Source organism: Styela clava, chromosome 8 (genome assembly GCF_964204865.1).
Source record: "Styela clava chromosome 8, kaStyClav1.hap1.2, whole genome shotgun sequence".
Classification (NCBI taxonomy): domain Eukaryota; kingdom Metazoa; phylum Chordata; class Ascidiacea; order Stolidobranchia; family Styelidae; genus Styela; species Styela clava.
This window is the reverse complement of record NC_135257.1, coordinates 4,540,474-4,566,475: the sequence shown is the minus strand read 5'-3', so window position 1 is coordinate 4,566,475 and position 26,002 is coordinate 4,540,474. Positions and strand designations below refer to the sequence as shown.

At 37.7% G+C, this 26,002-nt stretch overlaps 2 protein-coding genes across 2 annotated transcripts; both read right to left on the bottom strand.

Moving 5' to 3' along the window:
• Nucleotides 1-17,226: 17,226 nt before the first annotated feature.
• LOC120345305 (uncharacterized) lies at nt 17,227-18,739 on the bottom strand. Its single transcript, XM_039414700.2, has 2 exons — nt 18,010-18,739; nt 17,227-17,548 (listed from the first exon to the last, which is right to left on the bottom strand). Exons 1-2 carry the CDS (start codon nt 18,574-18,576, stop codon nt 17,300-17,302), a joined length of 816 nt encoding a protein of 271 aa, XP_039270634.2. The 5' UTR covers nt 18,577-18,739; the 3' UTR covers nt 17,227-17,299.
• On the bottom strand, nt 18,363-21,449 carry LOC144425728 (tRNA 2-selenouridine synthase-like). Its single transcript, XM_078115278.1, has 2 exons — nt 18,747-21,449; nt 18,363-18,480 (listed from the first exon to the last, which is right to left on the bottom strand). Exon 1 carries the CDS (start codon nt 20,456-20,458, stop codon nt 19,271-19,273), a length of 1,188 nt encoding a protein of 395 aa, XP_077971404.1. The 5' UTR covers nt 20,459-21,449; the 3' UTR covers nt 18,363-18,480; nt 18,747-19,270.
• Nucleotides 21,450-26,002: the final 4,553 nt, after the last annotated feature.

Sequence of the window (26,002 nt, the reverse complement as noted above, 5' to 3'; positions counted from 1 at the left end):
GACTAGGCTAAAATTCTTTACCGGTACTTTTGAAAAACAGGTTGTTGAATGGTATGAATTAGAATGATAGTTTGAAACAAAAACTGTATTTTATAGGCAACAATTCGCGAAACCACTCTTAAAATAAGCACCGAAAATATTAGAATGGTGAAGTATGGAAAGAAATTTTCGGGGTCAAAGGTCGGGGAAAGGTCCATTCAGTGGAGCGTCCCGGGCCAGATTACTACAGATTTCCCGACCACTGGGATACGCAAACTACCGTACCTTATTGCGAAGACGAGTCCAACAATCCTTTCGCATGTGACTACGCCCCCGTGATTCAAACCTACGAAAGCACGCAAAATTACGACTAAATGGTCGCCATGGCGATCTCGGGATCGTGAAGTTGTCGACCAACTGGTGACCCTTTAATATCGCGTCACCATCGATCTAAAGCGCACTACCATTTGAGGGTAGTGGCATTTTAGTTAACCGCCAGCATAGAAAGGTAAAATGAATTTATTCATTCATATACACAGCATTTATAATAAGAAACAATATAATAAATGGAATGTGTAAAATATTCGATCCCCTTTTTTGGTATGTTAGTTTTCACGGCGCATTTGGCAACTCGCCACCCCTTTGGGAATCGCTGCACTACACCATTTTCTTTATCAATTTTACCCTTTTAGTTTTTGGTGTTCCACGAGGCGAGATAGAAATCGTAAGTGTTCCGTGGCCAAAAAAATTCGGGAAACGCTGCTCAAGACTATTGTATTTTCATATTATATATTACGTGTTTTCCCTCGATGCCATCAAAAGACATCTGTACCACGAGCTGATGGCATTGTAAATGTGCGGCTTTAGACTATCTGCAATTACTTTAACGTATCGCAATCGAAATTGTGTTTCGTAAGATTGACATATAAATAGAAATTTCAGATTTTTTTTACAGAATGTCACATATAAGGACGACGTTGCAGCGCCAGTTGTGCTAACTGAATGGATGCTCAGCATTATACGGAAGAAGGTGGAACAGTAGCAATCTGGGCGAAAATCTCGTGAAATTCTCTTCTGTATTGTGAAAAAAAAAATATGGAAACGAGTTTCCTAAAATACTTACACCACCTACCTACGGAACCGTTTGGCAAAGAGCTACGGGACATGAGCTAAGTATTGGGCGCGCATTGTTATAACACAATGAGAAGCGTGTTTTATTATGTTTTCATGGTTGCGCTACGGACTTCGACGTATTATTTTTATTATTACTCAGATTCTTCGAATCCAACTTTTACCGGACTCGTTCCACACCTAGTATGTTTTGATATGACCCACTCAAAATTTTGTTATCTATTTAGGGCAGGGGTGCACAACTCAAATGAGGACACTGCCAAATTTTTCAAAATATTCTTGTCGCGTGCCACGCACAATCGTCGGTATTGTAAATTGACTCTGATAAAACACATTTCAATAATAATACATAATAACGATCATTGATCAACTCATCATTGAAACAATTTAATGTCCTGAAAAACTGCTGATTTTGATATAAACGTGATATTTCAATGTATATCATCAATAAAATTTTCTTTTTACAAAACCGTGAAACCGTTCGCGTGCCACGTTTGAGCGTTTGGCAAGCCAAATTTGGCAAGCGGGCCCCGTGTTGTGCACCCCTGATTTAGGGGATAGCATTTCTTTATAAGGATTGTAACTAGGGATGGGCAATATAGAATACCGAATCCGGTGAATTCGAATCCCAAAGTATTCGAGTCCAAAGGGATCCGATAACAAGATTCTGTTTCCGCCTCTTCCGCGCCCCGCGCCATTTTTGTATTTCCGATTTCTAATTTATTAATCAGTGACGACCGTTTTTTCTCGCGTCGAAATCTCTCTCGTTTACAGTAATTATACTTGTGTTTTGCGCAATTATCCCGCAAAAGCGGCAGACATCAAACACCGTCAATCCCCGCTTGCATATTTAGAACGCGAAGACGGCGATATTGCACTTTTTCTCGCGTCGAAATCTCTCTCGTTTACAGTAATTATACTTGTGTTTTGCGCAATTATCCCGCAAAAGCGGCAGACATCAAACACCGTCAATCCCCGCTTGCATATTTAGAACGCGAAGACGGCGATATTGCACTTTTTTCGCGTTTTACAATTTTACTATCTAGTTCGCTTATAATAATAGTTATTATTAGTGCCGACTGTCGACTAACTTGCGATTTTCCGATTACAACAATCTTAAATTTTTGGTATACGTGAAACATTCTTTATTTTGATATTAAATGACTTTTCGTGGCCTTCTAGTTCTCCCGGAAAAACATGTTAAAAACATTATTTGCGATTAATTTAGATCAAATTTTACTTTTCACGACACACCGTTTCCGAAAATACGAAGGTATATCACCAAACAATGCGTTTTGTCACATTTATTTTGCAGTCTCAATACAATACATATTTTTCGAAAATCAAGTCACCGATGAATCCGCTCCTATCGTCCAAGCTCGACCCACGTTTGGTCGAGTGTCGGGCGGTATTTTAGTTGACAACAAATTAAAAAAGTTGCCACGCGTGTTATGTATAACGATAACAACTGAAAATTAAGATTTTGCAATATAAATGAATTTTACGAGTCTTGCTCGCAGAAAATAAACACGCTGACATACTTGATTATAATTGATAGTCGTTAAATTAATTTTGCACCTTTAATTAACGCGCCCTAACAAGTGCGGCACCCGTTGCGGCCGCATAAATTGCAGTGGTCTCGGTCTGGATTTTATTTTAACATATAGGTATTTAGGGATCACATCAAATTTGAACAATTCAAAGCAAAAGGTAATTTTTTTCAAATTCTTCTATTTCATTGTCCTGTTTGGTAACAAATGAAATCCAATGCTCAGGGTATTTTCAATTAAATACAAAGGTAGTAGTACATTCACAATTTTACTTTTTAAAATTGTAATCCATAAATATGGTGGGATAATTCCCACATTTGAATAACAATAAAAATAGAATAGGATTTGGTATTCTGGATTCGATTTAAGTATTCTAGAATAGTAAATTATTCGATATTGCCCATCTCTAGTTGTAACTATGATATAGCTCGTGCGAAACGAATTATTATAATTAGGAACGGTCGAGCTATATTGGAATCCTACCTAAAATCAATTCAACATTTTCCTTCTTTAAATATTTTGGTTTCCTTACCTTCTTGGTCCCTAATACGCAATCATTGAGAAATGTACTCAAAATGTACTAATGTAATTTTTCTTCGCAATGATCAAATAAATTCGACAGCTGGCCTATTCATCAAATACGTCAATAATTACCAATTCCCTCACTCTAGGCTAGGGGAAATATGGGCAATTATTTTTGCCATGGGGCCACACTACAAATTCAAAATGCAGTGGCGGGCCGGACCGAGTGAAGTCAATCTACATTGCACGTTTTTGTTGTATTTTATTTTATATATAACCTATTTGAAAAAAATATATATACAAATGTTACTTTTACTGAGATGAGTGCGCCTCAACAAGTCCTCGAATCTCAGGTTCAATGGCAGACTGAAAAGCGCAGAGCTGACTAGCCTAGCGATATCCCGCCGTGTTAGCAGTTGGCACGCGACGCCATAAGCGACTTGTCAAAATTATACGAGCAAAAACAAGCGCTGATCATTTTCACAAAGTTGACTGCATATAGCAGCTGCTACTATTGTCTATAATAGTGGTCGGCAAAGATTTTTAGGTGAGGCCCAATTAGTAAAATGAAAAAGGTTTGAAAATCCAACAATTGAGTTGAAATTTTGAAAATCAATCACATAATGAACTGTCTTAGCTTTTTTTATATTTCCTGTTAGCTTTGTACATTTAGAATTTATTTTAACATTTTGGCTTTTGTGAAAATGATTGATTGATTGAAAATGATTTCTGGCCTATTCTTGGGAATCATTCGAAACAGACTATCTTTAGCCGAAACCGGGTTTTTGTGGTATAAGGCCTGCTTTATAACACAGTCTGGTGCTTTTTTTAGTGTTTTTTATATTCCAGATATGCATTTCTTGTACTCTATGTAAAATTTATTGAAAAAAAATATTACAAACTATTTTGAACAACTTTTTTAGACTAGAATGACTTGAAATTATCAAAAAAGCGATGGTAAAGGCTGAATTCTCCAGATACATCACGATCACCAAGCAACGAAAACGTCATCAAGACGGACTTTCTATTACAGAAAGAATAAACGTTGCTTCTGTTGCCCTTTTTTGTATGCTATTTGGGGTCCCAGGCAGCAATGAGCTGGAAAAATTGTAACAACCGGAACGCACCTAATTCGCAAAAAATGTAATATATTCACAACACGACGCGGACATTTACAAAACTGCGAAATAATTATATGAAATACGTTTGTGTAAAATTCTGTGTAAAAAAAGTATTCAAAGCAATTAAATACAAATCTTATTACTAGAAAGGTATAGAAATTCCATGGGGTCAAAGGTCAGGGAAACATCTATTAAACGTTACACTTCTGTACTAATTATTTGCGTGATGTGACGTAAGATTTACGAATTATGATGTAACAAAACATGATTTAATAACTAAGTTTACCAGAGAAATTAGACTTTTTTGTCCCCCATTTTTTTTTCAACAACAGGAACGCAAATGCAGTAAAATGTCCAACAAACGGAACGCCGTTCCTGTGCGTTCCGGCTACAGCTCACCACTGGTCCCCGGTATGGTACAATTTCTGACGAGTCAACAAACTGAATTTACTAAACCCCAAGTCGATTTTGCCACTAAGATAGTAGAGAAACACAGTTTCACACTACAACAGTCACAAATTATTAAAAGAACTGAATTTTGCGACAGTAAATGCGACTACAACTGTCCTAGCTGAATATTGATGTTTAGAGACTAATTTAGAAAATAAAAAACATTTTTTTTTATCAATTTTGAGTCGTTTTAGTCGCTAAGCATTATTCAAAATGGGTTGGTATTAACTTCTTCAAAATTTCTCTCATAGAATACACGGAATACATCTCTGAAATATTAAACACACAAACAAATAGCACCAAATTAAGTTATAATGAAAGTTTTACACTGTTGTATATCCCAAAAAACAGTCAAAACTATTGGTGCCGACTGACGACCTATTAGCGATTTCCCCGTTATTTGATTGCAATAATCTTTAATTTTTAACATACGTACCATGCTCCATTTTACAATTTCGCGGCCTATAACTTCACCCGAAAATTCATGTGTACCACAAGCCAGACGTTAAGTGTTAAAACATTTTGCGATCAAATTAGGATCAAGTATTGTTTACGATTAATACTTTTCGACATGTCTTTTCCGAAAATACAAAGGTATATCGCAAAACAAGGCAAGGTTTTATCACATTTATTTTGCACTTCAAGAAGATTACATATTTAATGTCATTTTTCTTCAGTTTAGGGGAGTAACTAATAAGAAGCCAGGAACAAAATGTGTGTTGCGCAGTGTTATTATTACAATGATAAATTTGACAGTTAGTATATTTTATATGTAAATGAAAAAGGGTGTCTAAATCTAAAAATCTGCCTGCGGGCCGGATGAAACGTTGCCTTGGGCCGCATGCGGCCCGCAACTTACCCAGGCCTGACGTTGTCTGCGCTCCATCAATAAAGACTTATTATACGTGTCGATTATCGAGTCAAAATAAACTTATTCTTAATTAGTGGATACATGGTGAATAAACGTTCATCTATATTCTATATACTGTAGCGAATGTGCATTGCGTAACTATGGATTATAATGTATTTAACCCTTTCATATTAATAACATGTAATATTTCACAAAATAGGCCACATTATGTTTTCGCACCAGCGATAATGCATTCGCTCCATGTATTGCCTTTCTCGTTTCGACCAATTTGATGACGTATCGTTTCCGGTTTGCCGAGATGACTCTATAATATTGTGCTTTTTGTTTCACTTGTGATCTGACCGTAATCTTACTGCATTAAGAATTAGGTGTGTACAATTTTATCTGTATTTGGAATTTGGATCGTGCATTTTTTCAATAATATACAACAATTCAACATCGTGTGCCCATTATCGTCTAAGGGAATCCAGATTGGAGTCACATTCCATAACACCTGTTAATTAATAACGTGGGAATCGAATTTTGAATATTAGGGTGAACAGTCTTTATCCCTAAGACTTGCAACTCTTCTCCCTATAATACTACAAATGTGGTTAGAATAGGTTTGTCCAATGTGAAAACTGAAATCTTCGCGAACTTCACAGGAAACAATTCTTTGAGCGGCTGAAAAGTGAGAAAATTGTTTGTGATTCGATAAAGGTCTCGGAACCGTCGCTCCAGGCTTACGGAATTATTGAACCAATTCAATTTGTACAAATATTGCTGATGTTTTGTTCCGGGCAAAGTGACTATAAACCAAGTGGAGACACCGAGTGCATTGATGCATATCGGACGTCATTTTGTGTCCAGCGAATCGGGGGAACGTGGCAGCGTCGGTTTGTTTTAGCTTCGTCAGAAGGTCTCGTTCGTCAATTTGTTTGAAGATTTTTTACTGTTTTGCATTTTATTCTGGTAATTTTATTATTTTTCTGTTGCTATTTGCCTCGTGGAATCAGATGGTATCGTACATTCGTGAAAGTTGCGATAGGTATGTTATCATCCCATGTGAGTTATGCAACTTTGAAACCCCATATCTCACGAACCTTAAACTATATGCAGATAAGTTTTATATTGTTTGAGAGACAATCTAGGAGAATAAATATAATTATGAGTTGAAGATAAAATGTCGCGATTATCATACAAAAATCGGCAAAATTGAAAAGCGTGAATTTTTTTGAAAAGCTTTTGAATTAAATATAAAAAAAACTTCGATTTGTTCTTGTTTTAACCTAATATGACATCGACACATTTGCAGAGGTTAAAAATAGCTTTCGACATTATATATATAGTAGATCGGGGGAGAACGGACAGGCGGGGTAATGCGGACACCTTTTTTCGATTTGATCTTACAGCGACACCATAAGAGCTACGGCCGCGGTTTCACTGCTCGTTTGTTACGTAACTAAGCGTAATTTCGCTGAAGCGAATACGTCGCCATTGCCGCAAATCTCGTCAACATGCTTGCGATTTTCTGACAGATTCGATTTTGAAGGGACGAAAAAGTGGGAATTAATATCATATTGAGTTTCAACGTCATTTGTGGGACCAAAACACTAAGTATAAGGTAATAAACATTTTTTGCTTTTTTACTTTACCTCATGAGGTTTTAAGGGCGTTTGCATAGTCTGACTGCGCATATGATTGACTGTGGGAGCTCGAAATAAACTTCATGACGTCATGACAATTACTAATTAGGTGGGTGTCTTTTTTATTTTCCATCGTAGGCTCTGTGGTTATGCAATCACAAAATAAAAAGTAGTCAGATTTATACACTATCTGAGTGGTGTTTATTTGGGATATCATTTGTTTCATTTCAGTTTACCAGTCCAAAACAATATGCTTTTTTGTTTTTAGTGTCCATTTCACCCCAAAAGGGACACTGTCTCAGATTTTGAATTGTTGTTTGGGAAATATGCCTCGTAAATGGAAGAGAACTAGTAAAAAATGTCAATGGATGGAAGAAAACATGAAAAAAGCAATTGAAATGGTACAAAGCGGAGGTAAACTCCTGACTGCAGCACATACATATTCGGTTCCAAGAGCTACACTTCGCCGGCATGTTTATCAAACACTGAAGAAGGCCCCGGGATCACGGAGTCTAGGTTGTTCTTCTACCTTGGGCCGGAATGAAAAGGATCTTTTGCAACATATACTCGAATTTGAAAAGAGAGGCTTCCCATTAACAGTTAAATACATTCGAAAGTTGGCTTATGAATTTGCAATGGAGAACAAAATTTCTATTAAATTTTCAGAATCTTCTAAAATGGCTGGAAAAGACTGGTGGAGTGGCTTTCGGGAACGATACGGAAACTTGATAACTATACGAAAGCCGCAGCCCCTTGTCAATTCAAAGAGCAATTCATTTAAACAAGCCCACAGTCAATAAATACTTTGACCTACTGGAGGCAGTAATGAAGGAAAATTCACTTTTCAATTTGCCAGCACGAATTTACAATATGGACGAAACTGGATTAAGCCTTGTACCAGGTGTGTCGGTTCAAAAGGAGCTCGATATTCAAGCCAAGTGACAAGTAGCGAACGAGGCCAAATACAAACTGTTATATTAGCTGTTAATGCAGCAGGAAATTATGTTCCACCGATGACAATTTATAAGGGTAAGCGAGCAAAAAGGACTTCCTCCTTCTTCCAAAGTATGCTACAGTGAATCTGGCTACATAAACAAAGAGTTGTTCCTTGAATGGATAATGCATTTTTGCTCACACGTCAACTCCAGCTCTGGAAAAGTACTTCTTATACTTGATGGGCATGGATCACACACACGAAGTGACAAAGTTCTTCAATACGCTTGTGGTAATCATGTGGAAATTGTCAGCCTACCTCCGCACACCAGCCACTCGACAAAAGGCCTGATTACATGTCCCCTGGAACCGGTCTAGCAGACCACATATTCACGCTTCAGTGGTTCGCCTGCGATTAAAATCCGTGCTATCGGTCCGGAACATCAGACCTCCTATCGAGGAGATCTGGAAGTGAGCTGCACTGGTCTTGCTCAGTTGCTTCGCCGTGCTACTCGAGAAATCGTGAATCGCCGTGATCGAAGGGGTACGGAAGTCGTGTTCTATTTCATCTCTGGTAAGTAAGTTGCTTTTTTCAGCAAATAAAAATTTAGCTAGATAGTGCAAGTTTAATTCAAATCCATTCCGCATCTTTTGTGTGGCTGTTGAACACAAATTTGAAATACCGGTACTGGTGGGATCCCGGTGTGGACTATTGGCATGACAGGTTGTTGTTTTGAAACAGAGAATTAATTCTTAATGTCCACAGATTTAATGATATAAACTGAGCGCAGTACGACTATTGTTGACAAACTTCAGTTTGCATTGAGAATTTTGATTGAGCCATACCCTGGCACCGGTACCGGTACCCTTACTGTACATAGGCCTACCGGCACAAATTCAAAGATTCAGTGTCGGTAACGTCGCAGTAGTAGGGCGATATTGAAAGTGCTTCTGTTTACATATGGTGAGCTCACTTTACACAAAGTGTTTGGTTGATAACGTAATTTTTCGAATGGGTCGTGTGGCGTAAGGTGTCTGTACTCTGCAACGTTGAACGCTGAATAGTCGGCCAAAATGATATAACTCGTCTAACTTTTATGCCCCCAAATAATTTGTCGTTTTGTTTTTAGATTATGGGCAAATTTCAACGGGAAAGCAACCCCTCATCCTATTCCGCATAATTACTTCACAGAACTTCAATCAAGAACGTGCATTTAATTTTGATACTTCAATTAACATTTGTATTGAATTTATTGAAAATAAAATATATATATGCAGTGTTTGCAAATCACGACTTATTTTCTTTAGTCATAAAAACCCTAGTCCAGGGGTGGGAACTGGGAAACCTCTGGCACGCGTGCCAAACTTGACACGCGAGCCCATTTATTCCGCACGCGAGCGAGGCCTCAGAAACGAGATCATTCTCTTTCAAATAAAAAGTGTCGAGGCTCCGATTTATCTGATGAAGCTCGGTGTTTGTTTATTCATTATCGTTTGTTAACAATCTGTTATTCATTTAAAATTTTAAACTCTGTTTGTCTTTTCATGACATGTGGCTACAAAAAAATATATTATGACGTAACAACTAAGTTAGCTCTTTATGAATTGTGACGAGACACAGCATTCATTGGGGTTCATTGTTACGTAATATATAGTCTGTGCCACCATTTTTCTTCATTTCTGATTGATTTATGAAGTTATACAGCTCATGTTGGTTAGAGTTACTTGCTAACTTACTGAAATAAATTGATTTCGAAAGAAATATAAGCAAATATAGAAGGGAATACAAGAGAGAAGTGCAGAAAACGAACTATCGCGTGACTGGGAATCCATTCCTGAGAATTTTTCGTGTCTCAAAAACTTTGCAACTGCATGTTTTTATCTACATATGCTTGTGACTTTCTGTTCTCAGTTATGAACTTTATCAAGTCTCATAACAGGAGTAGCCTGAAAGATTAAACCAGTAGTTCTTAACTTTTTTTCAATGTTAATCTCCATCAACGGCAATGCAGTAGCAGAAGTCTATATTATACAGAATAAGAAAAGTAATCAAATCTATTTGTCGGACTGATATTTTCCCGAATAGTGAATCTGTCTGTAGTTTACATGTTTAGAATGTTTATTATTGTGTATTTTTGCTTCAAATGTAACAAAGCATTGTTTTTAATTTTAGTCGGCACGCGGAAGAATTTTGTCGTTAAATTCAGCCGACCCCTGCCCTAGTCTCATCTTGTTGGTTTGGATCGGTAGGTTAGTCGTTGGTTGTGACATGTAATCGAGGGCGTTAAGTGGTCTCCGAGACTACTTTGACTTTTCTAAACCGAACCGGTTCGCTGGGCTGATATTGATGGACATGTAATCAGGCCTAAAGTTCACTACGGTCCGCTCAAAGATCATTACAGTGAAGCTGTCAGAATACACGAATACACTTGCGTAACAACCCTGGAACTGGAGTATCGAGAGCGGACTTCTCTCATCTATTCACAAAGGCGTATATGAAGATATGTACACTACAAAATGCTGTGTCATCTTTTAGGTGTACTAGAAATTTTCCCTTAGATAGAGAGGCTATTCCAGACCATGCATTCATTCCAGCAGAAACTACACATCAAATTTTAGAAAACCTCGATTTAGGAGAGCCTAGCAACATCACTTCCCAACCACCGCTCAACATTCCTAGCTCGTCGACAAGTAATAATTTTGTTGCATGTGGTTTGCAGCAAGCTGACAATGATTCACCCTGTTGCAGTAAAACTATTCAGCAAACATCAGGTCCCAAGTTTAGGCAGCAAATCTCTACAGAACAACAGAGTAGTCCACCAGCATCTCCAGAGGATAGTTTATTGGATTCGAGTGACACTTCATTTGAAGAGATTCTGCCCTTTCCGAAGGCCTCACCTAAAACCACCTCGTAAGAAAGCGATTATAACTGGTATAAGAATACTCACCAGTGAAGGATATAGGAAAGAACTAGCAGCTTTAGAAAATAAACAGGAATCTGGTATTATAACTAAGAAAAAAGCAAAGGCAGTGTCCAAGAAAATAGAGGCCAGCAGTTTGGATGCACCTCATGTGAGCAAGGTCAAAGTAGGAAGAATTATAAACAGGAAAGAATCTGCCAAGGCTGTTAGAAATAGTGATGTTTGTGGGTTTTGTGAAGGCAATTTTTACGATGATGAGGGGTGGATACAATGCCTCAGATGGTTTCATGACATTTGTGCTGGTGTTTATGGCAGAAACGTTCAAGCTTTCACATGTGAGGAATGCCACTAATAATTTACATATAAATGACTTGCCTGTTTCATTAGTTTAATTTTGTTATGTTATTCATGGTAAAGGACATTCAGTGGATCAACTAAAGTTTGTGCATGCATTAGCAAAGCTTTTGTTCAGTTGCAAGTACATGCCTGGATGATTGATAAGTTTTCATGTCTGGTGGGGTAATATGAACATCATTGCTCGCCCCCACTGTAATGCTCGAGGCTTATTATTTATGATTTTTTTAGGCGTTTTAGACGCATTCAAATAGGTCAGTAGTGTCTTCAATTAATTTTGTTTAATGTTCGTTTTACCCATCCATGTGTCCGTTTTACCTGAATAAATTTTTTGGGGGAAAATGCTCATATCTAACAAAATATTAGGCGAATTGCCGAAATCGACAGTGGGCTGTAGGGCACGTTCAAATTGCTTATTTTAATACGGGAGTCGCGCTTCTATGTGGTACGGATTACGAGAAATTAAGATTTTGCTATAGTGGTCTCCGTATTTGACGGGCCTACTATAATTTATCGTTCACCAGAGTTATTTCATTCAATGTTCTCCAATTCTTGACATGTCCACTGCGCCAACTTGAGTTAAACAACAACGTTCCCTAATTACTTCGTTACGCAATTACGTCGCAACGTAGCAAAGTTCCGTATGAAAAACAAATATCGATTTCCTTCGCAAGTGTGAAACGTCATTAACCTAATGCATGAGATTAAATCAGGTACTATTTGAACTGGTATTATGATACCTGTGCACACCATGCCGAAAGTGTAAAGCCTGCGTTTTACATTAATCATTCCAGAAGCTGATGAAATGAATTTTCTCGGAAAATTGTTTCTTAATTTTAAAACCAGCCGCCGCAACTGGTGTTGCAGCTCTTATCAACTTATTATTGGCACGATATTTCGATTCTTTTGCGTCGGAAAATGTAAAATATTTACTAGGTGATCTAGCGACGCCATCATGTCTTCTACGTTCTCGTGGATAAAACTTAATTGTAATTTTATCGATATCCAACAGTGAAAAATTAGCCTTGATGTTTTCGGGGGAACCCTATAAAGACACGGGGTTCAAATTGTTTGTTTGTTTCTATGGAAAGTGTCAATCCCGACGAATGCCCACAATCGTTACTAACTCTTTTTAGGTCTTACACACCTGATAAATATTTGAAAATTGATAGTTTTAACCAATATTTTTGCCACTCATCCAAAAAAGCAATCGTATTTTTGCGCCAAGTATAAACTATATTTCGCGCAAATATTAATGCATTTCATAATATATGTTCGCCTGTTACTTTTCTGACAGATAAACTTGCTTGAAATATAATTTCCCATCTTGCCACAATATCGCTTTTAAAATTTTGAAACGTTTTCTCAATTTAAGGTTAAATATTCACGCAAAAGAGGAGACAAATAAAACAAGAGAGCTACGCACAAATATATGGACACGTTAGACCAGAGCGAATCAGTCTTTACCGGTACCTTTGACGCTACCGGTACCCTCAAAAAAGTTCTGAATTTCCAGTAGCAAGAATTTTGCAGAATCAAAACGTACAGCCAGTCATGACACTGACTAAAATCCGTGTTCCCATGGATAAAAAATAATACAGCAAAATTTTAGAAAAAATATCAAATTTTATAGAATTCACGCAAAATTTTGAAATAAATAAAAGTAATAGCCTTCTAGCGAAGAAATTAATCTTTAACCACTGAAAATTTCAAAGCAATTGGTCCAGTATTCGAAGAGAAAAGCGATTTTTTAAAAACGTGTCAAAGAACAAGAACAACAACAACATAATATTGAAACGATCGTTGTGGCCACTAAACGTGTCCAATTATTAAAAATTGGTATGCTAGTAGACCTGCGGCAAGAGCTATAGTCAAATAGACAAGAGAGCTATGCTCAAATATATGGACACGTAGCGCCACCCAATGGCAATAATTTTGATGACGTCATAGCAAAAAAAAAGGTAATAGCCTTCGGGAAAAAAATTTTATCTTTGACCACTGAACATTTCAAAGCAATTGGTCCAGTATTCGAAGAGAAAAGCGATTTTTTAAAAATGGAGACGGAGACAAATAACAATAATAACAAGAGAGCTATGCTCAAATATATGGACACGTAGAGTCACATAATTTTGATGACGTCATAGCGAAAAAAGAAGTAATAGCCTTCTGGAGAAAATTTTTATCTTTAACCACTAAAAATTTCAAAGCAATTGGTCCAGTATTCGAAGAGAAAAGCGACTTTTTAAAAACGTGTCAAGCGGTACTGAGTTAGCAGTCAGGCAGCATCTTACCTGTACACTGTAGGCCATATACGGTAATTGATCACAGAACAGTTGTTCCCTTGCAAATTTTATGTTGTTTACACTTTAGGACAGATAATTGATCACAGAACAATTCTTCCCTTTCAAATTTTATGTTGTTTCCAGTAGACTCTCATCAAAATAAACAAATATACTAGGCTACAAGTGCTACAACGCTTGCATTACTGCACTGGTAGGACCGTGAAAGAATAAGTTACGGTAATTTCATTGTGGTAAGACACCGGTACCGGCACCAATACCAGTATCGTACTTACGTACTGAGCTACCAGTACCGGTACCGAACCTGTAGGTCTGATATTCCGTTCCGCATACGATAGGCTATAAAACTTGCATTGCAGCATTAGTAATACCGCGGAAGGAATAAGTCAATTTCACTGCGTTACGGCACCGGTATGGCAACTTACCAGTACCGACCTACAGTAGCTGTAGTACTGAGCAAGACAATCGATCGCGAAATCGCTTGAAATAAGTGTAAAACAGTGTTCCCATGAGTAAAAATAAATACCGCGAAATTTTGTATGAAATATCATATCTCATAGGATTCATATAAAATTTAAGAATAAACAAAAGTAATAGCCTTCTAGCGAAAAAATTAATCTTCAACCACTGAAAATTTCAAAGCAATTGGTCCAGTATTCGAAGAGAAAAGCGACTTTTTAAAAACGTGTCAAAGAACAACAAGAACAAGAACAAGAACAACAACAACATAATATTGAAACGATCGTTATGTCCACTACGTGTCCAACAACAAAATTTTGAAACGATCGTTATGTCCACTTCGTGTCCAATAATACTATATTATTTTATACACTCCAGATTATTAGATGTTCTTGTAAACTTGATATACGCCGTTATCCTTCATTCCATGCATGTAGTATATTTATTTAATATTATTTTGGCAATGTACACCTTGTTAAAAATTTGCGATACGCAAATTTTAATATCATGACATGTGGATGTCATGCTGTGTGCGTGTTACACGTTTTCACACTGTGTGTACGGAAACAGGGCCGGCGGAAGTTGAGCTGTGTTACGCGCGGCATTGACGGAAGCCCTGGGCGAACGTCATGCTATCTGGTACATAGCATGTACAGTATCCCAGGGCAGAAGTTCTTGCCGTGCTACTCATGGCAGATACGGAAGCCGGGGAGGCGAAAGTTGTGCTGTCTCCTGCATTGTATAGACAGAAGCCCCGGTAAAACCTTGTGCTGTGATATACAGCATGCACCGAACCCCGGGGTGGAAGTCTGTGCCGTGCTACGGCGCAGCTGATACCGAAGCCTCCTTAAGTGTATGACTGCTGCCTACGCAGTGGCATGTTTACGAAGCGTTATACAGATATGACTCGGATATGACGTGTCTTTTAGACACTGATAGATAGGATAGGATAGGATTTACATATTTATCCCGGGGGAGAGAAAAGCCGATAAGACGGCTTATCTATATGGCGAACCACGGCCTCTCGTCCGGTTACCATTCCAAGTCGGGTATGGGATTAGTTATATTGTTTGTTTTCGGAAGCATGGACTTGGTGGTGGAGGAAGCCGTAACCGACCAGCGGTTACGTGAACCACCCAACGACGGCGAGGAGTCCAGCAATCCTCTCGCACATAACCATCCCTGCATGGGATTCGAACCTGCGAACCCACGCAGAGTAATTAGAGGTGCGGTGGCGAGCGTATTCCTAACGCTTAGCCCGTTGAGCAACACCGCCGCGCCATCCGAGATCCGCGCCGCGATCCGAGACTTCGAAAGTTCTGATCCGTAAAAAAAATATATATATCATGACATGTACCGCAAAAATAGTGCAAGTTTCTGTAGTATAATTTGTATTGTAGTGTAGCATTGTATTGTGCAAGTAGCGATACTTACATCAGGAATTTTATAATAAAATGTGTATCTTCTTGTTTAATATTTCGGTCTTATTGGGTGTTGATTTATCAATTGAAGTTGGATGACTTTAACCTTAACTTCGTATATGCTGACCATACCGCCGAGCCGAGTTATCCGAGAAACATCTGCGGATAATACATTTTTCAGAAGAATGTTCATTCGTTTTGCCGCTGCGAAAGTTCGGTCCGAATTATCATCGTTATTTTTTAATCAGCTGATTAATGAATGATTTTAGGTTTAAATCACTTAGTTAGGATCCACAGCGATAGAACTCTGGACACAAAATGGCTGGTGTGACGTCACACGAGCACTTATAACGTTACCAATGCATGTCCTCACTTGGTTTATAGTCACTTTGGTTCCGGGCAAAGAAAGTATCATGTCTGACTAAATTCGTGGCTGTGAATAGTTGTCAATCTTTCCACTGAAAGAAAACTGCCAACTTGTCATGTGCTGTGATTTTGTAACTGTCAAGTAGACAACGCTTTGATTGGCTGCTTTGTAAGTCCACGTGCTTGTGACGTATTTATGTTTAGTTTAGGCCAATCACACCACAAGTCGATAGACATATAAAAGCTATTAGTTCTTGTTTTTTGACGGTCGTTATCTGGTACTGTCTGTAGCTATATTAGTCAATGTGCTTCAATGTTAAACTGTTATCGTTTGATTGTGTTGAACTGATGTATCTTAATTTGAATAAATAAATAATACAAACGTATTATTACACAACTAACTTGACGTATTGAGGACATGTCCCGTCGATGGAAGTAGTTATAATACAATCAGGGCTGGATTTAGACGATGTGATGTAAGGATTTATAATACAATCAGGGCCGGATATAGACGATTAGAGGTCCTAGGCTACGTCATTTGCGAGGCCTAGGCTCCTCTTGTCTTACAAATTTCCATTTTGGCGTCATAATCGGCTGTTCCCAGTTTTGTAAAATGTATTTACGGCGCCGTGAATAATTTTTAAATCGTAATGTTAGTTACAGGCAGACACGTAAACTAATCATCCAAGTAGATTGGATAGTAAGTTGAATTTTAAAACACGATAAAAACTTACCGTCATAATAAAATGTCATAGCGCCATAAAACTCGACGTCATAATACAAGTTTTCAGGCGCGAGAGCTGGGTTAATAATAAATAAGACATTATAAATAAAATTATCATTTCATTTTTTTAAATAAACGGGTCTAAAATAAAAACATCCAAAATAGTAAGGAATATAAACTCTCAGATTCGTTGCCGCTTAGACAAATTAGTATAGCAATATGTCGTTTTTTCTTATCTTTTTTTCGAAAATAAAGGCATTATTACGTCAAAACCGTTGATTTATTCTAAATTGCATATTTTGTTTACTGGTTAAAGGAGTATAGTTTTACAAACTTAGAAAAGTCATGAAAGCGACCATATTTACTATTTTTAACCTTTTAATAGGTAAATATTTGTGACAAGAATTATTATCAAAGTTGAAAAATATCAGTTTTATAAAATTTTGAACTAGTTTTGTCCTGGAACAACCCGGAACAACAACAATTTAAAACGACAGGATGGATAGGATGGTATATTTGAAGTAAAGCACATACCAAAATATTAATATAGACAAAAAGGAAGGGTTGTTACGTTACAACCTAGTAGTATAAAGATCACTGTCTTCGTTAGAAGATTGTCCCATATCTTGAATAGATTCTTTTGTAACTTCCTTTCTTGAATCATCATCATCGATCTTCATTATACTGTTTGATTCTTCAGTCGATGGCAGTGTGACTCCCAAGTGAGGTTCTTCACTGTTGGTACTCGGTTGTTTGGGTATATCTACTTCAATATCACTTGATGTTTCTTTTTCCAGCAGATGATCAGATATTGGAATAATCTGGAAGGACACAATATAATTAGAATACCAGCAATAAGGACATTTGATTATATAGCTTAATTTGATATTCACCCCTGGAAGGAACAGAAGGGCTTGATAATATGCTAAACACAACCTCTCATTCGGTAAATAAGTCTGTGAATAGGTATACAGCAATCATTGCAGATGCATTGAGTTGGCCATAAGGGGAAGCTGTAACCAACTACTTACCATGAGTCAACTTAACAAGAGTCCACCTTCCACCACACCACAAGGGGGTGAGGTGAAATGCACCAGATAATTCCCTAGCTTGGGCCACTTTTGTATGGTCGGCCAATATGCTTAATTTTGCATATATACTTTTATACCACCAAAACTATATTCAGTCAAATCCGAGATATATTTTATAGTTTTGTCTAGTGTCCAAAATGTATGTATGGTAATTAATTTGCTGAATCTGAATATGGTAACAATGCCATTACCATAACAGGTGCTGTATCAAAATGGTCCTCCACCTCCGATATTGATTTGTCAACGCTAATTAAGTCTTCTCGTTGCAACTTATCAACTTGTTTACGAGCATTTTGCCACTGGTATATTTTGTCTTTGGTGGCTTTGGAAACATTGTAAACATTCACAGCAGTCACTTTGGTCACAGCATATGCAGTAGATGGATAACAGATTGCAGATGATGTTGCGATCAAGGCCGATGGATAAAAGAGCTTTCGTATACTGCCTTTAGGTCTCAAGATCAAGGACAAAACACCGCCGACACAAGCACAAGAACCAATAATTCCCAGTTTCACTGTACCCTCTAGCGAAGATGCATATTCCAACAAATGGTCTCCTTTAGTTGTTAGCTTCTTCGCAGAGCTTTTTGATGATAAAAACAGTGATACAATTTTCTCTCCGATCCCGAGTGGAAAATACCAACCCTGCGGTGTTGAAGAAACCTGCAAAGGGTTTAAATTTTCTTCATTACCATATATGCTCAAGTTATAGTAATAGTTTGGTTTAGAAGACATATCTAAAGAACTGAATGAAAGCATTCATATAAGATGAGCTCATGAAATGTAAATTGCAAATAATTTCAATGTTATGTTATATTGATTATGGACAATATTTGAGTCGCTTTCTTGAAACAACTATATTTACGATTTTAATAGGATGAAAATTATAACTTTTCAGACCATCCTATATATTCAAGCCCAGGAGTTACCTCTTCTATCAATTCTTGTTAAACATGCTTGGAATAATGTTTGTTGAATTCTCAAAATATAGCTCTTTTGAAGAGCGAGAGAAACAGTTCAAATATGACACATGTATATGCCCACATGTGTGCCCGATGCCAAAACTATTCTTATGGCAGTTATACAAATAAATACTGAATGAATACGTCATTTTCCAACACATGGTAAATCCCACAGTACAAGTTGAATATTGTCTATTAATCCTTATTTCTAATAGCCAAATAATCAAATTGATGAACACAAGCATTTAGTTAGTGTATCTACAACTTTATAGACAAATTTAATTTGATTAAAATAAAATTCAAAAGCTCCACAATCTTAATAACACAAAAAAATTTTGACGCTTCTTGCGCTTCTGCAATTTGCTCAACATCAAGCTAGTAATTTGATTTACCAGGTATACATAAAAATAATTTTTTTTGTCTAAATGAGACAATTATTTTTTCGAGTAGGAGAGGTGCATAAACCTATAATAATAGGTTTATGGCACAGCTTAAGCTACTTGTCCAACATCTGCAGCTACCAATAATTTTTGTGCAACATTTGCTAATGATTTGACAGTTACATCTTCAAGCCCAAGTATTTCATCACATGAATTACTACTAAACGTCTTTTTTCTGGATCTTATGTATGAGGGGTCATAATGAATTTTCAAAATATCTGCAACAAAGTCTTCAAACCTACTTTCATCAATAAACTTGTACCACTTTTTCAAGGGGAGATTATGTTTTGAAAGCCTTCCTAACTTGTCTTTCAATTCTGTTGGATTGTTAGTCCAATACATGTATTCGGACAAAAGGTATTTCACTCTTGCATTCAAAGGAGCTTGTATAACATAAACATTTGCAACATTTTTTTGTATATGTTGAAATACGCTGTCAGGAATGTGTATGTTACCGATAACTCTACCTTCTGCTTCTACCCATACGGGAAGAGACGAATCAAAAGTTGAAAACTGATGTAATAACTGGCTTTCAAACATTTTAGTACTTGGTTGATCATCATCATCACAATTTATACCAAGTACAGAACCTTTATGCTTGGCCAAAGCCTCTAAATCTAATACTTGTTCACCAGCTTCACGTAGTTGGTCGAGCAATAAAGTTTTGCCACATCCAGTCATGCCTGAAACAATATTGTATGAAAACTGAGATGGAATGTGTGACAGCAGTGAAATAACTTCTTTCCTATAAGTTTTGTATCCTCCAGACAGAAATTTGACATCATATCCGATCATGTTCAAGACCACTGATAGACTTTTTGAACGCTGTCCTCCACGCCAACAATATATTAAACACGAATAGGTCTTGGGTTTATCAGAAAAATGAGTCTTTATAATTGTAGCTATATTGTTGGATATCAATGATGCACCAATTCGTCTGGCCAAAAATGAGTTGTCCGCATATTCCTTGCCAACCTCATGTCTTTCATCATTTGTAAGAACAGGTAAGTTAATAGATCCTGGTATGTGATCCTCAGCATATTCATTGGGTGTTCTGACATCTATGACTTCATCCTGTCCATGATTAAACGGGTCATAACAATAAGGGAGTCTGATATCAAAATGATTTTTCCGGGATATAGGAGCAGTTTCTGACATAACTTTATTGATAAAAATTGAGCATGAAGTTCGAGATCCCCACTGTCTCGACTTGTTTAAGGCAGTTATGGCCAAGTTCATCAAGTCTTAACTAATATTGCAATACAGAAATATGTTACCTAATGCAATATAGTGTATGGAGTTATAAGCTAGTACTGTATGTTAATAAGGGGTTAGGCAGATTGTTAGGGTTAACAAAAGTAGGGTACGATACCGTACTGCATCTGAGTAAAAACACCATCAAAATGTTCGGTACTTCAGTGCCAAATCATGAGTAAATTACATATTCTGATGCTAGTTCAAATGCGGAATATTACCGTATTATTTTATAAGTTCAAGGCTCGGTGGTGTGCCGCGTTAGGAATATCTTCATCACCTCCTCTCTGCTGCTCTGATTACCTTTCGTGGGTTCGAATCCCATGCGGGGATGATCATGTGCGAGAGGATTGCTATACTCCTCGCCGCTGTAGGGTGGTTCACGTAACCGCGTGTCGGTTACGGCTTCCTCCACCATCAAGTCCATGCTTTAGGTAACTGGCAAACTAATCCCATACCTGCGTACTAGACCTAGTACCCGGACGAGAGGCCGTGGTTCGCCATATGATTAAGCCGTCTTATCGGCTTTCTTCTCCCCCCGGGATAAATAGGTAAATCCTATCCTAAGTACAGAGGTACCTGCCCATCCGGGTCTCGTGTAGTTTCGTACCTAAGTACTTCTAGTGGGCGTAGCATAACAATTTTTTGATATGTCGATCCTAACCCCCATCTGACTACACCATCCAAAAATTACGTCACTACAACGTCACAATCATGTCATAGAGCTTGCCAAATACTCGTACGATCGCCCGAAATGGCATCGGCGCCCAAGATAAAGAACTGACTAACGTCAGCGATCTCTCTCCTATCGGGATCGTAGCGACGAGAAAACGAGAGAAATGGCTGTTCGTTTTCGGGTTCTCGTCTGCGCGTCTTGGATGACAGTTCGCATAGTTTAAAGGGCTCTATTACGTTACTGTGACGTCATAGTGATGTAATTTTTGGATGGTGTGGACCTCGTGTGGTCAGGTCGGGGTTAGGATTGACACGAGAAAAAATTGTTATGGTACGCCTGTGAGACTAGAAGTACGTTAGGTACGAAACTACATGAGACGGGTGTAGTATAGTTTAGTACCACAAGTACTTCCAGTGGGCGTAGCATAATGAATTTTGCATATGTTATTCCTAACCCCTACCTGACTATGCTATCAAAAAATTACGTCACTATGACGTCACCATCGCGTCATAGGGCAGTACGGCACACTAAACAGATCGAGCGACATTGTCTCGTTTCAGAGAAACCCATTTTACAGATGCTCAGATACCCCTCCTTTGGGAGACGTCTGGACATTGTTGTCCCTCAATATCGGTAAAAATACAGTATACTGAAGTTGCGCAAAATACTACAAAAAAGCGCAATCTAATAACGTCATCATTGAATTCCTCTAGAGAAAATAATCGGATTTACCGAAGGAAAAAATTTTCTACCGTGGCATTCGAGAGTTTTTAGTAAAAAACGGCAATTTTGGTCATGTGACAGCTGCGATTAATTTAGATTATTATTGAGACAAGCATGGCGTGATATGACGCATCTGACGTGCTGCCAGACACCCCTCGTTTGTGAGACACATGGAGTGTTTGTTTTATTGAACCAAATGGAGGGAAATTCTTAGAATTTGGATAGTGTGCCGTACTGTAGGGCTTGCCAAAGTATAATTAACATCGCCTGAAATGGCATATGCGCCGCCGATAACGAACTCGCTAACGCCGGCGATCTCTCTCCTATCGTGATCGTTGTGGCGAGCTAACGAGAGAAATAGCTTGCTCGATTTCGGGTGATCGTCTGCGCGTTTTGGATGACCATCCACATACTTTGGTGGGCCTTATTACGCCACTGTGACGTAGAAATGACATAATTTTTCGGTGACGTAGTTAGGTGGGGGGTTAGGATTGACATATGCAAAAATTGTTGAGCCAGGTCAACTAGAAGTACGTGTGGTACTAAACTATACCGGTACCAGACCCCATGCACCGTACCGGTACCGGTACAGTAATAAACAGATAGACTATACCAGTACTGGGTACAAAATATCTGCAGATCTGTACATAAGTCTGTTATTATTATAAGTTATGGCGATTTCAATTAGCCTACCAGGATTTTGTGCGCCAGACTGAAAACAAAAAGAGGTCCACTTAAGCCGAACACAATAGTGCAAGTGCAACAAGCTACTTTAATAAATCGCACCTCAATGAGTATGATACGGCATTAGAGTAAAATATAAGCCACGCGGAAATATAAAAAAATTACATACGTATATCAGCTATGTCTATATTAACCTGCGGGTTGAATGAACAAACTTAATTACAAAGGGGATAAATTTTGAATCAGATAGTAGGTATTTAATTCGAAATGGAATATTTAAACTATGTGCATGATTTATCAAAGTATTTCTCTCATTAATATACTTTGAACAAAATAGTAAATATTTGGCTACAGTTTCTTGTACATGGCAAGTATCGCATTCACCATCTGGGTGACAGCCTATTTTAAAAAGATGGTGGGAGAGCCAGCAATGTCCAATCTGAAGTCTGAAGTCTGAACACAATTGATTGATGATATCGCATTAGAGAAAAGTTCGGATATGAATCTGCTGTCGGAATGAACATTTTGAAGTGTGCTGTGTCATGCTTACCGAACCCTCTGACACTATTTATCCCCTGTGCCGCTGCTAACTCGCCATCAAAGTGAATATAGTTTATATACACTTTGCTCGCTGGCACGCGGCGGTGGTGTATGGATTAGCTTACTAGGGATTTTCTTGTCTGCACCGGAAGGAATGGGAAGATAGTTACCGGTATTCTACTGGTAGTGGACACTGGACAGTGTGTTCACATTAGTGGCAACTGACTCTAATGACCTCCAAAGGTCGTATTGTTGCCTCCTGATCATGTACTGAAAACTTCTGTTCATTTGATATTTATATATGTATGCATTTATTGTTTCCTTGGTTTGACAAAATGAAATGAACTCTCTCTCACCCGTGCTGTTATAGGTTTCGGGCTAAACCTCGGAATCAAACCAAGGTTCTTCCAATCTTCACTGTCACCAATGACGTTTCATGCCATTGCTGTCACGGATTTTAGTTTCAGTTATGTGGTAAGATCAACCCTGTGTAACTCTGGATATTTGGTCCCGATGTTGGATTCGCCGTCACGCACGACTAGGTTCAGACATATTATACTAGGTTCAGACATATTATTGCTTCGAAAATCAATGCGCGACGTTCTGCATTTTTCTGTGTTCTGACGGCGAAATTTATAGGGACGTGTAAAAAGAGAAACAAGCAAATATGGCATAATAAAATATGTGAAATTGAAATTTATAGGGACGTGTTAAATGAGAAAAAAGTAGATATGGCATACTAAAAATTGAAATTCATAGGGACGTGTAAAAAGAGAAATAAGCAAAGATGGCTCCCAGGCTCTGCTGAAATTTCGGAATACAAGTATCAAATTTGACATGGATGGATATAAGCTAGATTAAATGTATGCCTTACAAAATTGGTAGGAATTAGCAATATAAAAGTGAAAAGTATGGGCAAATGCTTTCAATTCGGAAAAATATTTTTTTGTGGGTGAGCCCATCAAAATTGAAAATCGCCGAAGGTACAAGTGAGAAGGACCGCGGCCTGCAGCAAAAGTTCTTCACATCTAGTAGTGATTAAATTTCTTTCTTGTATTGGTTTTATAACAGTGTTATTTTGAGGTATTGTTTACAGTCGCTCTGACTTTTGCTTGGGAACTTTCAGCTTTTTCTTGACAGTCTCCAGTTGTTATGTTTTTATTTCCAAATTTTAAAAAAACCTGTGAAGACTTGTACTGCAGCTGTAAGAATGGTCAAGATAGGGGAAATATTTTTCTGTTCACAAGTCTTAACTTCATTTGGTTATCAGCTTCAATGATGAAGTACGACAAGCTGGGGGCTTGCGTGAAGTGGTGAACTGAAATGTAAAACGATACAGATGTTTAAAAGGTTTTCAAACATAATGCAAAAGGTATTAGGTAGTGAAAAATAATGCCGTAATATATAGCAATATTATGGGTTACTGATGAAACTTCAACGTGCAAAATGACTAAACCAGTGGTTCTCAACCTCTATGTGCTTGGGGATCCGCAAAATTTTCGAACCGGAAAAAAAAATAGAATAACATAGCATAATGCTATTCAGACAACATTTAAATTAGCTGCCACTGCCACTCAACAAAAATAGCGTACATGTACTGATTTATCTCATATGATCTTGCACAACAAGTGTTCCTTGTTTACGTCTATATTTGAACAAGTGTAGAAAACCCATGTCCACATATGTAAGTTGAGACGAAGGGGATAATGATTTTCAATGCAATGGCGTTACTTGTTTTTATGCGATATAATTATGAATATGATATTAAAAAACTGAATTGTTTTGATACGGAAAGCCTGAATTGAAATACGTCTTTGTCGTATTATCTCTGTTTAAGTAAAAGTAATAGCTTTCTAGCGACAATTACAATCTTTTCTTCTGAAAATTTCGAATCATTTGATTCTGTAGGCTTCATAAACAGAAGAGCGATTGCTACACAACAAGAAGAAGAAAAAGCAAAATGACAATGTTAGCCTATAACACCAAAACTAAAGGCTTTTGTGGCCTTTCTTCTATCACCTCACAGGCCCCAGTTTGAAAACCATTGAACTAAACTGAACCATCTAATAATTCAAATTTGGAAGTAAAATGGCTTACTAGGTTCAGAGTGCTTGCTAGATGGCGGCTTACTGGTACTGTATTTCGCTTTTACATGGATGAATATTGTATCTCTGGTAAAAGTTATTTTTTATATTAGGTGTCATGGTATTACCACCGGTATCTATACCGAATCACATACAGTAAATAAATTCTACTTGTTTTTTTTTACAAGCTAGGCCAAATACCGGTGGTGCTTACCTGACTTCCAAAACTTGATTTTTCGGCTTATGTGCATACACGTTTTGTGTCATCCGTTTCCAAGTTAATGGCTAAAATGGCTAAACCACCAACAGTTGCATGAAAATACACTACAACGCGCAGAACGATGAATTGCCTCAAATTATCTTACATTTTGCACCGTTGGCACGGCATATCCAACCTACTCACTGCATCCGCAAGCAGAAAGTCGCGATTACCAAGATGGCCGCCGCGACCTTCAATTAAGCACAACATTTTTGCTTCTATGCGCATTCTAGGTATATACACCTCAATTGGTAAGACCGATGATTGATTGACCGAGGCTGATTTTTATAAATGGGAATGAGAAAGTCCCAGCATTCAGATACAAGTCTTCTTAAGAAAGGTGGTTTGTATTTCAACCAAATGATCCATCTACAATTAGACAGCAACTATGATGACTGGTGTACAAGCTCGAGCATGGAGGGGTGTAATTATGGGTATTCAAATCGTGAACATCTGAAAAAATGTGATGTACTTTTACAACATAAGTCTGCCATTATTAATGTTCACAGCTAGAACCAATCTTACCTTATACCATTTGCAAAAGTAAATAGGATAACTTTTAT

Coding starts and splice junctions, on each gene's coding strand:
- LOC144425728 (XM_078115278.1), bottom strand. CDS start 20,458: ATGAACTTGGCCATAACTGCCTTAAACAAGTCGAGACAGTGGGGATCT.
- LOC120345305 (XM_039414700.2), bottom strand. CDS start 18,576: ATGCTTTCATTCAGTTCTTTAGATATGTCTTCTAAACCAAACTATTAC. Junction 17,549..18,009: donor TTGATACAGCACCTGTTATG/GTAATGGCATTG, acceptor GTGTCCTTCCAG/ATTATTCCAATATCTGATCA.